The sequence below is a fragment of the Bufo gargarizans genome, chromosome 5, assembly GCF_014858855.1.
Source record: "Bufo gargarizans isolate SCDJY-AF-19 chromosome 5, ASM1485885v1, whole genome shotgun sequence".
Classification (NCBI taxonomy): domain Eukaryota; kingdom Metazoa; phylum Chordata; class Amphibia; order Anura; family Bufonidae; genus Bufo; species Bufo gargarizans.
The window spans coordinates 211,915,263-211,927,299 of NC_058084.1; the positions used below are offsets into that span (position 1 = coordinate 211,915,263).

Genomic DNA, 12,037 nt, shown 5'->3' on the forward strand with positions numbered 1-12,037 from the left:
AGCCAATCAGCTTCTTCCAGACTTAAACACGCCCTCTTCCTCCTGAGTAGTTAATTGAGAATTTTTATCAAGAATATCTGCACTATCCCGGTCTTACCGGTGCACACACACAGTGTCTGGGACTGCCCACTACTACGTCCTCCATCTTCTGTATATAGAAGATAGGAGAAGAGGACACCTGGCAACACTGTTTTAGCCGCACCACTGAAATGCCTGGGAGAGGAAAGAACATACTGCAATTACTAGGTAATTCAATACCTATGCGAAATACATAAAAAAATAATATGACTTATTAAGCATTTTTATGATATACTTTATTAGGGAAAATTATTATTTATGTACTAGAAAACGAGGTGTAACCAAAAGGGAAGAGAAAGAAGAACTAGATTGTCAGCACTTAACCCACAGTAGGTATACATCAACATAGTACACTTATTGTCATCAGCAAGCGTTGCCTCCCTCTTCCATGTTAGCTACTGAGGAGAGAGCAGAACAGGACTGGCAGTACAGATTTAACAATGTAGTACAATTACTGTCCGCACTAAGCTAAGCCTCTCGGCCCATTCCTCTTTCCTGCACTCAGTAACTAACAAAGAAGCACAGGGAAGAGAGAAATTCACAGAGATGCCAGTGACATAGGCAAGGAGCGCATATAGGGAGGCAGGAACTGAGGTAGTGAGATAAGAAACGGGCTGAGGAGCCTGCATTTGTATGTTCTACAGTCATCTTCAGTGCTCAGTACGACGCTGAAGTTCAGTTGCAGCATTGCTAAGGAGACTCTTTACATTGTGTTTTCTAGTATATATATAAGCACCTTTCCGTAATAAAGCATGTTGCAAAAATGCTTAACATTCCTGTCCCTAAACAATATTGTAAATAATCCTGAGTGATAGTTTAAAAATAGGCAACACATGGCACTTGGTAGAGCTGTTTAACTTTTTGTGCCATGTGACGTTTATATACTGTGTGTGTATATAATATACTCCAAAACTAAATGCACTGCACTCTAAGGAATACAGTGCAGGTTGCGTCCCGGCAACAGTGAGTGGCAGGAGATCTGTGAGACTGGCAACATGTGGTTTGATCTGACAGGTTTTCTTTGTGGATCAATAGGTGTCTGTGTTGTGTCTGGTAATGGCCACACCCCTTGCCTCCAGGTGTTTCTTATGTGGTCATTTAACCTTCCTTAGTTATAGTTGCTTCTCCCACTATGCTGTGTGGTTTATAGCTTCTGTGCCTGTGGATTGTTTGGGGTTGGATCTCGGCTGAGTTCCTGGTGCTTCCATAGATTCTTTGAAGTCAAGTCTTTCCTTTCCCTTTTGTATTTTGTTTGGGTTCTGTGTGTTGCATTTCCCTATTGTTTATATTAGGCCCGAAGTAGACTCCTGTTCGTCCTTCCTTTTGGAAGAACGGGTAGTCTCGTCCCTTGCCATTAGTTCCTTATAGAGCTAGATAGGACTCTAGATATTCCTGCGTATGAACTCGCCTACCTTTGGGGTCTGTTCATACTGGTAGTCAGTCAGGATTTTGTTTAGAGTTTTCACTAGGAGCTGTCCATCTGATTCCCTGTTTTCCCCTTCCCTCCCACACCGAAGCATGACAATGTGTTTCCAGAACACCTAAAGTACTGAACTCCAAACAGTCTTTGTATCTGTTCTACTTAACTACAGACATCTTGGGAGAGGACACACACTGAGCACTCCCCCTAGAGTTAGTTGAGAAGGAACTCAGGCTTTTGAACCCTCTTAATAATGAGGAACCACATTATGAACATATGCATCATCACACTCTAGGTCCATCTATCTATATCAGATATAAAGAAAATATTTAGTCCGATATATAGGGGAAATAACACATTTTTGGTATAGTAAGTCAAGAATTCAGAATTTCAGGTTCCAATTTGTCTTATGTGTGCCTTATTTTTTGTCTAGTGAAACAAAAAATTAACAACATACCTATTAAGACTCGCAAATAAACTTCCCTTCACTGAACAAGGCTCTCATGTTCAATTCTAAATTGGGTTTTCTTAACACAGTCCACCGACCTTACGCGGACGCTATATTTTGCCAAGGGCTTTGTCAGAAATCAGAGAAATAATTAAATGCTAGCTAACCATGGATTCAATTAACCAATAAGAAAGTTTATATAGATTGTCATAGAAAATCTCTCTGCACAGGAAAAGGGCTTTGTGTAGTACAGTCACTTTTGCACTGGCTTATCTCACCCCAAGGCCATACAGTGCTGCAAAATGAAACTATACGAATACGTATGACTCATTATTGTGGCTGGGTTTAAATGATCGAGTTACAGTCTACACTGCTCAGTTAGGGATATTTGGGTTTCAGGTGAAATTTATGGAAAATTTAAAAAGTTCATGCTACATTGATATTATATCATGAAACTAAGGCATTTAAGTAGAAGCATGCAATGGTGATTTCCTCATCTCAAACAACTTATTGAAACAAAAGCCAACAACAATGGTGGATATACCCCCACAAAAAATGTCAATGTCTCAATAACTTGTCATGTGGCCTTGAGCATCAATTACAGCTTGACAATAACATCTCATAATGTGCACAAGTCGACTTATTGTCTGCTGAGGCATGGCATCCCACGCTTTTTGAAGGGCGGCCCTCAGGTCTTTGAGGTTCTGGGATGCAGAGTTACGAGCCTCTACATGGCAACTCAGCTGATCCCATAGGTTTTCAATGGTATTCAGGTCTGGAGAAAGTGTAGGCCACTCCATTTGAGGTATCCCAGTCTCCAGCAGCCGTTCCCTAATGATGCAACCTTAATGAGCTGGCACATTGTCGTTCATGAAGATGAAGTTAGTCCTGTGTTGTTCATGCAGAGGCACAATGACTGGATTATTGATGTTATTCAAGTAGTATGGGCTTGTCACTATAACATTCATAAAGTGTAGGGTAGTTCTGTATTGACGAGACATGCAACAATGTCCTCCACAGTATGGGTAGGAGCAATCGCTAATGCCATCACTCTTCCCCATACAGACTTCTTTGCCGGCAGCAGAGTGTGTTTACACAGCACGATCTGCTGCGGACAAACAACGATTTTTGTGTCCGCACAAATGGTCTATTACCCAATGAATTGGGTGCATCGGATCTTTGCGGCCAGTTTACACCATCAGATAATTGCTAATGAGTGTTCCTATGAATGCTCGTTAGCAATCTGACAGATTCTAGACCCGTGTAAAGATTTTCATGAGAAAGGTTTGGTTATGTTTTGAGACACCTCCCTACATGGCAGTCTACTTACTTTGAAACTGCTTTTGGGGATGACAGATTCCCTTTAAAGAAAGAAATGTATAAATGCATACATAAAATTCTCAGGATTTCCTTTCCCAGTATGTATAATTAGAATTCTGATGTTGCAGTCAAACATGTCTTAGGAGATTAGCCATTGCCTTACACCTTCTTGCAAACCGTGTCTAGCTGTTAGGCACAGATATTAAGCAGTACCTCTTTCTGGAAGGCATTCCAGAAATAGGTACTGCACCCATTCCTGATTGGTCATACCTTCTTATCATACGAGACACTAAAGACAGTCTGTCACCACATTTTGACGTCCCCAGCTAATATCAGTGTTGCATAGCTGGCAGAATCCTTATTCTGAAGATGTAATCACCTTTGTGAAACCCACCTTCTAAGAGGAAGTCCTAATGCTTCCTCTTAATAATGTGCATATGCAGATAGAAAGTACTGGTATACACCATCTAAGCCAGCGTGGGGAATAGTGCAGAAAAAGTGTGGTTACATGTACAACTCAGAACCTTATCAAACAAATTGCTGAGGAATGCAAGTTTTACTAAACCAACACATATTTGTAATCAGTGTCTACACACAATTAATTATTTTTAACAGTTTGATGGATTGGTTACAGGTGGTGACAGATTCACCTTAATGTGGTACAAGACACGTGCGCCAGGATTTGGTGCAGATTGCACCAGAATTATGGTGTATTTTGAAGTAATTCTCCCCCATCATATTTAAAGCAGACATGGATATAATACTATTAGAGTAGATGGAGATGAAATGACGCATACATATTTAACATTAGGAATAAATTAATATTTATTAATCTCCCATCTCCAAAAATCCATTTGGTACACCATTGCCCAGCTGCATCTCTGCCCAGCATCTCTGATTTACAGTCAGCTAGAGTTCAGAGCCAGTAGCAATGGCGCAGGGGAAGCAAGGTGAAGTACTCAGCTCTGCACATTGGATGGAGTGGTATGGTTCTGGCGCCAGAGCTTATTGTATATCGATGGCCTGCTATGATCAAGTTCATCAAGTCCAGACAAATGGCTTATCCCCATTGACCACTACTTTATCTCATATATCTCCAGTTGCAAAGGCCGCTATATACTAAGAAGTATTGTTCCCGATAGAGCATCACACAGCTGTACAATGAGTCTTTGCAGTCCATAAGGACTGAGACTTTGTGTGCAGCTTCACATCCTCCTGCACATGGCTCTAGTATGAGCATGAGGCCAAAAACGAAACCACTGTAAATGCTGGGCTGACTTCAGTTGACAAAGAAGAGAGAAATGTTTTCTCTTCTTCTTTAATGTTTTTTTTTAATCAATAGATCCACCTAAATGGGCATCAAGAAAACATTGTTAATGACATTAGGTGTTATTACCTTTAACCAGCATCCACTGATTACTAGTTATATTGGTGTAGTACCAGTAGGCATCATAAGGTAAACCAGTGGCAACTACATGCGGTATGTAGTAGAACTTTGCGTGTCACAATTGTTAAATGACATTTAAAGAGGACCTGTTACCAAAAAATTCTGAGCAATCTGACAGCACCATGTTATAGAGCAGGAGAAGCCGAGCAGATTGATGTATAGTTTTGGGGGAAAATATTTAGTAATACTGTAATTTCTACATTTATATCTATGCTTTTTCTACCTTCTGTGAACCCCATCGGTGCATGAGGGAGGAGTTATCAGTGTGTGTATAAGTGTACATAGCGAGATAGCTGTCAGTCAATGATGACACCTCCTCCCTGTACCGATAGGACCTCACAGGGCTGCAGATGTAAATGTAAATTGTGTATTTCAATCGGCTCAGCTTCTCCTGCCCTGTAACATGGTACTTTCAGATTGTATTACATTTTTTTGTGACAGGTTCTCTTTAAAACTATTCCATTGGTAGACCAAAGATTTGGAATGATGATTTCTGTAGAGCGGACAGAGTTTTTAAATTCAACCTTTAAAATAGTTAAAGCTTTGTTCACTAACATCATGGATTAAAGGGGTATTCCCATCTTAATGATCACTGTTAAATCTGTTAATGATTTGACAGTGATAATTTTTCTAAATCCATTTTATTACCCAATTCCCACCCTTTTTGAGAAAATAAGTCCCCTCTCATCTGATATTGTCTTTCGTCTCCCCTGGTGACGGCCACCTCTCCTGTCGAATGCCGCCGGGCCGCGCTTGCGCAGAAGACTGAAGATTCTCTTCCGGCCGGGCCGCGCATTGTCCGGAACGCGCACGCCGCCGCGCATGCGCCATGATGACTTCTTCCTGGCCAGTATAGTACAGAGCCGCGAACGCGCACGCCGGCTTTGTACTATACAGGCCAGGAATAAGTCACCATGGCGCATGCGCGGCGGTGTGCGCGTTCAGGACATTGCGTGGCCCAGCCAGGAGAAAGACTTCAGTCTTCTGCGCAAGCGCGCCTGGATGGGAGAAGACGTCACTCAAGCCCAGCCGAATCCAGGAAGTCGACGTCGTGCTGGACGAAGGTAAGTATTAAAACTGAAGATGGGAGTACCCCTTTAAGTATACAGCATCAATGACAGTGCCTTCATGATCATTTGTGATCTTCGACTGAGCTTTCCTGGTCTACTTTTCCAATTTATTTATGATGACATTAACAGGTTTCCGTCAGATATCAATTTTCTTTTTACTGGATAGATGCCAACACTATTTAAATATTGTGGTTGAATTGTGCATCGGGGGTATCTAAGGGAACTGGCCAGTGGTAATTAAACTAGCATTTCCATATATAGATACAGCCCATGGAGTTGTGTTGTTTCTGGAAAATCTGATACATTTTTCTAATCTGAAACAATCCTTTCTTGTCTGAGATCACCCACTGCATAGTCACCATCTGCTAGGTGTTTGGTCTCCAAATCCGGAATGTACATTGTTTCCTAATCATGTGGTTTTAAATCTAGAATTGACACTCAAACAAAATAATGCTAAACTAAGAAACTGGAGGGACCGCTTTTAAAAATCTGGTCGACATGCTCAATGTAATCTAATTCATTCAGTAAACCACATGTGTTTGACTGAGGACAACCACCTGGTGCTTATCATTTGTCAATTATTTGTTTCTAATAGGTTATGCAAGTTGTAAAAGAACAAATCATGAGAGCACTCACAAACAAACCAAGTTCTCTGGACCAGTTCAAGAGTAGACTTCAGAACCTTAGCTACACAGAAATCCTGAAAATACGTCAATCAGAGAGAATGAATCAGGAGGATTTCCAGTCCCGTCCTATACTGTAAGTAATCCGTTTCTGTAATGCTGATAGCCTGTAGAGCATGAACAGTGCAAATGTATAATTACATTCAGTACGCCATGTAGGATTAGCTCAGATGAATGTAGTGATACCTTTAACTTGGTGATCAGTTGCTTCATTATGAATAAAAAGTGTTCAATCCTTATGCAAATGAGCAGTTAAGTGCACTGAGGATGGACCCAAGCCGCTCTGTGCACTCCTGCTTCCTCTTCCAGTCCCTTCCTCTCGTTTTTCTCCTTTTCTTAAATTATGCTCCTGGCATGTTGTCAAAATATGGAATATAAATATCTAATTAAGCGGGGGACCTGTTCATAGGTATTTACACAAAAAATGTATTTATTCAGCGCCAATCCTCTATATTGGGTTATATTGTTCCCCTAGGTAATTCTATTTCGCTAATGGTTATGGACAATGGATGTTAAACAGATGGTCCTTTTAAGTGCGTATTTATACTTGAGTATTCAGTAAACAAGTCCAAAAATATTATATAGCTAATGAATTAAAACCAAAGGTAGCAATATTGACTCTTTTTTTTTTTTCTCACTCATGTTGTAAAAATGCCATTCATCATTTTATACACAGTCACCTTCATTCAGTTTCGCAGCCAAGTACAGTTTTTCAGTTGAAAATATAAAAATTGCAATTAAAGTCAGTATTAGTGAGTAAAAATATGCTCTAGGCAGAAAGTGATGTACTCCACACTTCCTATAATAACATTTTAACATATATAGTCTTGGTGGGCTGTTGATAGCTATGTTAATCTTCATGTTACTTTGTGTCAAACAGTCAAACAGGAATTATAAAAAAAAAAATAATAGAATGCATCAAAACAAACATTGCACCTGAAACTTACATCCAATCAGAGCTTTATACTCAAAAACAATGTAAAGTAATATATCATGGTTTGCAAAGCTCATATATACATCAACAAGTGTGTGCCCTCACAAAAACTCAAGGCCATGCAGTATTTGATCATCCACAAATATGTACTGTATAAATATGAAAGATACCGCGCTCTACTTTCCCTAAACCAGTAAGATGCCACTGCTGAAAGTAGATAGCAGACACAAAGTTTGCTACTCGCAACTATCCGTAGTTTGTATAGTGACATCACTATTCGCTCCTTGAGAGCGCAAGGTACAACTTATATGCGTGGTATTGCGCCACCGGCCTGGAAGCGACCCGCATCTTAGATACCAGAACCATACTAAGCTTGATCCCCATACTGCATACAGAGGAAGATAGACGCCGCGGAACGAGAACCACTAGTAAGGTAACTTATGTTACAATTGGGGCATTTTACTGGTTTAGAGAAAGGAGTGTGCGGTATCTTTCATATTTATTCAGTTTTACTTGGTGTGCAGTAGTTTGTGCGGTCTTACTGCAATACCGCAGCCAAGTGTAGAGAAGGAGTGTAGAGTGTAGAGAAGTACCAGGGAGACACTAGTTACTATGTTACCAAAATCTACATTCTCTGTAAGTGCACAGCATACCATATATGTATAAAAATACTACTCAGTAATTAATATACAACAACCTTTATGCAATTTTTCAGAAAACAGTGAATATGAGCATAAATTGCACAAATTCAAATTAATGACGAAAATGCATACTCTATCAGAGTCCTTAAAGGGGTTCTGCAGTTTTTTTAAACTAATGATCTATCCTCTGGATAGATCATTAGCATCTTATCAGCGGGGGTCCGACACCCGGGACCCCTGCCGATCAGCTGTTTGAGAAGGCAGAAGCGCCGCGGCCTTCTCGCTGTTTACCGCAGGCCCAGTGACGTCACGACTAGTATCACTGGCCTGGGCGGGGCTAAGCTCTGTTCACTTGAATGGAGCTTAGCCACTCCCAGGCCAGTGATACTAGTTGTGACATTACTGCGGCTGCGGTAAACAGCGAGAAGGCCGCGGCACTACTGCCAGCGCCGCGGCCTTCCTTCTCAAACAGCCGATCAGCAGTTTAAAAAAACTGCAGAACCCCCTTTAAGCAAATAAAATATATTCTTCAAAAAACCTGTAAAATAGAAAGAGCTAATTCATAACACGTCTACCATCACTGCTGCATGTTAAAGAAATCCAGAAACCACAGGAATGCTCAACCAACTTTTGCATACAAATGTTGGAAATTATATAGGTATGTCATTTTCTATCCCCTTATATAAACTGTAATTTTAATTAAAAATTATAAATCCCTAAACCTAATATGATATGTTAATTAAGGCCGCTTTCAGACAGGCGTAATGCAAATGCTGTATTGCTCCCATATTATGGACAAAAAACCTGAACCTCCTATGGTTCATCAGAAAATGAATTGGAGTGTCATAACTGTGGTGTTGGGTCCATATCATGGAAACAAGCATTTGTATTACACTCTTCTGAAAAGCTGGAGTAGAGGTGTGTTTGTTTGTTTTAAACTAATTGAAAATTATTGCTTATGGTGACAGTTTGAGGTCAAAAATGTATTTTTTGACTAAGGCTACTTTCACACTGGCGTTTTGAATTCCGTTTGTGAGATCCGTTTCAGGGATCTCACAAACGGTTCAAAACGGATCAGTTCAGCCCCAATGCATTCTGAATGGATAAGGATCCGTTCAGAATGCATCAGATTGGCTCCGTTCAGTTTCCATTCCGCTCTGGATGCGGACACCAAAACGCTGCTTGCAGCGTTTTGGTGTCCGCCTGGCGATGCGGAGCCAAATGGATCCGTCCTGACTTACAATGTAAGTCAATGGGAGCGGATCCGTTTTCACTGACACAATATGGTGCAACTAAAAACTGATCCGTCCCCTATTGACTTTCAATGTAAGTCAGGACGGATCCGTTTTGACTTTGTTCTTCATAATGCAAACGGACCCGTTCTGAACGGATACCATCGTTTGCATTATAGGTGCGGTTCAATCTGTGCAGATACCAGACGGATCCGCACCTAACGCAGGTGTGAAAGTAGCCTAACAGAAATCTGTTCTGTTTGTCAGGAATATATTAGATATTCCTATTACTGTAGTATATTGCTAAAGGTTGCGTATGCACAGGATAAGAATAGTGTCAAATGGAAACATTGTTGATGTTTGTGTGTCTGAGTCTGGTGCTTTCTATGAGTGTTTTCTATGACTAATTAGATGCCACAATCCTGACGCCTGTAAATGTCGGAGCATCAATTAAAGGCCTAATTAGATGCAGAGGGGTGATTAGATGAGCAAGTGCTTATTTTCTCGCTCCTTTTCTGGAAAAAAATAGACCTCTTGTATGTGACAATCAGAAAGAAACTTGGAGGAATTGATAACATGCATATAAGTTCTTGTTACCGCTTCCCCCGGGAGTAGAGGGTACAGAGAGAGGAGAATGTGTCTCTCCTCCTACCCTGCAGCCTGTTTACACATCCCCTACAACAACCACTTACCTGAAGGTGGGGGTGGGGGTACTTCGGTCTGGTTTATATCAGACTGTATATAGCAGTATGGACAACTCTTTTAACCCATTCTCTGCCAAGCACATATCTCATAAGTCCTTGCAAGATGGCACGTCCTTGCTACTGATACTTTGCCATTTGATACCTGCTACCAATCAAAGCTTCTGTATAGCCAGAGATAGAAGCTTTAGAGCCCGGATCAGGAGTGAGAGCTGCAGTCAATTGCAGGTGCCTCTTCACAAGACTTTATTTCCAGATGTATCAAAACTAGCACCCAGCTTTCTTATAAAGCGTAAATTTTGTAGCCTTAAAACAAGACCTGGCCATCAGTAGCAAGGTCATGCCACTGTCCTTGGCAGAGAAAGGGTTAAAGGGGTTGTCCAGTGAGACAACATTTTTTAATAAAGTGCTCCAAATGGTGTAAAGCAGGGGTGCACAACCCGCAGCCCGTGGTCCGCATGTGGGCCCCCAGAGCCATGGTTTGCGGCCATCATCCTGTTGGGCAGAAACACAGCTGACCATGTGATCAGCTGGGTTTTTGCCTGGAGCGCCACCCAATTGCAGGATTACAGCTCCTGCTCCTACACTGTGGCAGGAGCAGGACAGTTCCCTGGCTGTCAGAGACAGCACAAGACCCGAGGAGTAGGCAGAAGCAGTGTATCAGTGCTTCTGTCTTCTCCTCAGATAGGTGAGCAGCACGCTGTGCAGTTTAAACCCGGTGATCGCGTGATCACCGGGTGTCAGCTGTCAGGGGCAGAGGAGTACAGAGCTACACCAGCTCTGCCCTGTACAAAGCCTCCCCAGAAGGCTGGTTTTCCCTGTAACTGGGGCTCCTTTGGAGTCGAAATAGTGCAAAAAAAAAATCTGTGTCCCCAAAGGTCTTTATGGACCTTTTGGGGACAATTTATGTGGCAAATGTACAGTACAGACCAAAAGTTTGGACACACCTTCTCATTCAAAGAGTTTTCTTTATTTTCATGACTATGAAAATTGTAGATTCACACTGAAGGCATCAAAACCATGAAATAACACATCTGGAATTATATACATAACAAAAAAGTGTGAAACAACTGAAAATATGTCATATTCTAAGTTCTCCAAAGTAGCCACCTTTTGCTTTGATTACTGCTTTGCACACTCTTGGCATTCTCTTGATGAGCTTCAAGAGGTAGTCACCTGAAATGCTCTTCCAACAGCCTTGAAGGAGTTCCCAGAGATGCTTAGCACTTGTTGGCCCTTTTGCCTTCACTCTGCGGTCCAGCTCACCCCAAACCATCTCGATTGGGTTCAGGTCCGGTGACTGTGGAGGCCAGGTCATCTCGCGCAGCACCCCACTCTCCTTCATGGTCAAATAGCCCTTACACAGCCTGGAGGTCCAACTAAACGCAAACCGGATGGAATAGCATGCCGCTGCAAGATGCTGTGGTAGCCATACTTGTTCAGTATGCCTTCAATTTTGAATAAATCCCCAACAGTGTCACCAGCAAAGCACCATCACACCTCCTCCTCCATGCTTCACGGTGGGAACCAGGCATGTAGAGTTTATCCATTCACCTTTTCTGCGTCGCACAAAGACACGGTGGTTGGAACCAAAGATCTCAAATTTGGACTCATCAGACCAAAGCACAGATTTCCACTGGTCTAATGTCCATTCCTTGTGTTCTTTAGCCCAAACAAGTCTCTTCTGCTTGTTGCCTGTCCTTAGCAGTGGTTTCCTAGCAGATATTCTACCATGAAGGCCTGATTCACACAGTATCCTCTTAACAGTTGTTCTAGAGATGTGTCTGCTGCTAGAACTCTGTGTGGCATTGACCTGGTCTCTAATCTGAGCTGCTGTTAACCTGCGATTTCTGAGGCTGGTGACTCGGATGAACTTATCCTCCGCAGCAGAGGTGACTCTTGGTCTTCCTTTCCTGGGGCGGTCCGCATGTGAGACAGTTTCTTTGTCGCGCTTGATGGTTTTTGTGACTGCACTTGGGGACACTTTCAAAGTTTTCCCAATTTTTCGGACTGACTGACCTTCATTTCTTAAAGTAATGATGGCCACTCGTTTTTCTTTACTT

The 12,037-nt window shown here is 41.8% G+C and overlaps 1 protein-coding gene across 2 annotated transcripts in view; it reads left to right on the top strand.

The window, feature by feature from the left end:
* Positions 1 to 12,037, top strand: part of ELMO1 (engulfment and cell motility 1) — a 475,397-nt gene that overhangs the window by 393,578 nt on the left and 69,782 nt on the right. For both annotated transcript variants that reach the window (XM_044293583.1, XM_044293584.1), the window contains one exon: positions 6,379 to 6,542. In XM_044293583.1, the coding sequence (XP_044149518.1) occupies positions 6,379 to 6,542 (164 nt within the window). The remainder of the gene's footprint in view (positions 1 to 6,378; positions 6,543 to 12,037) is intronic.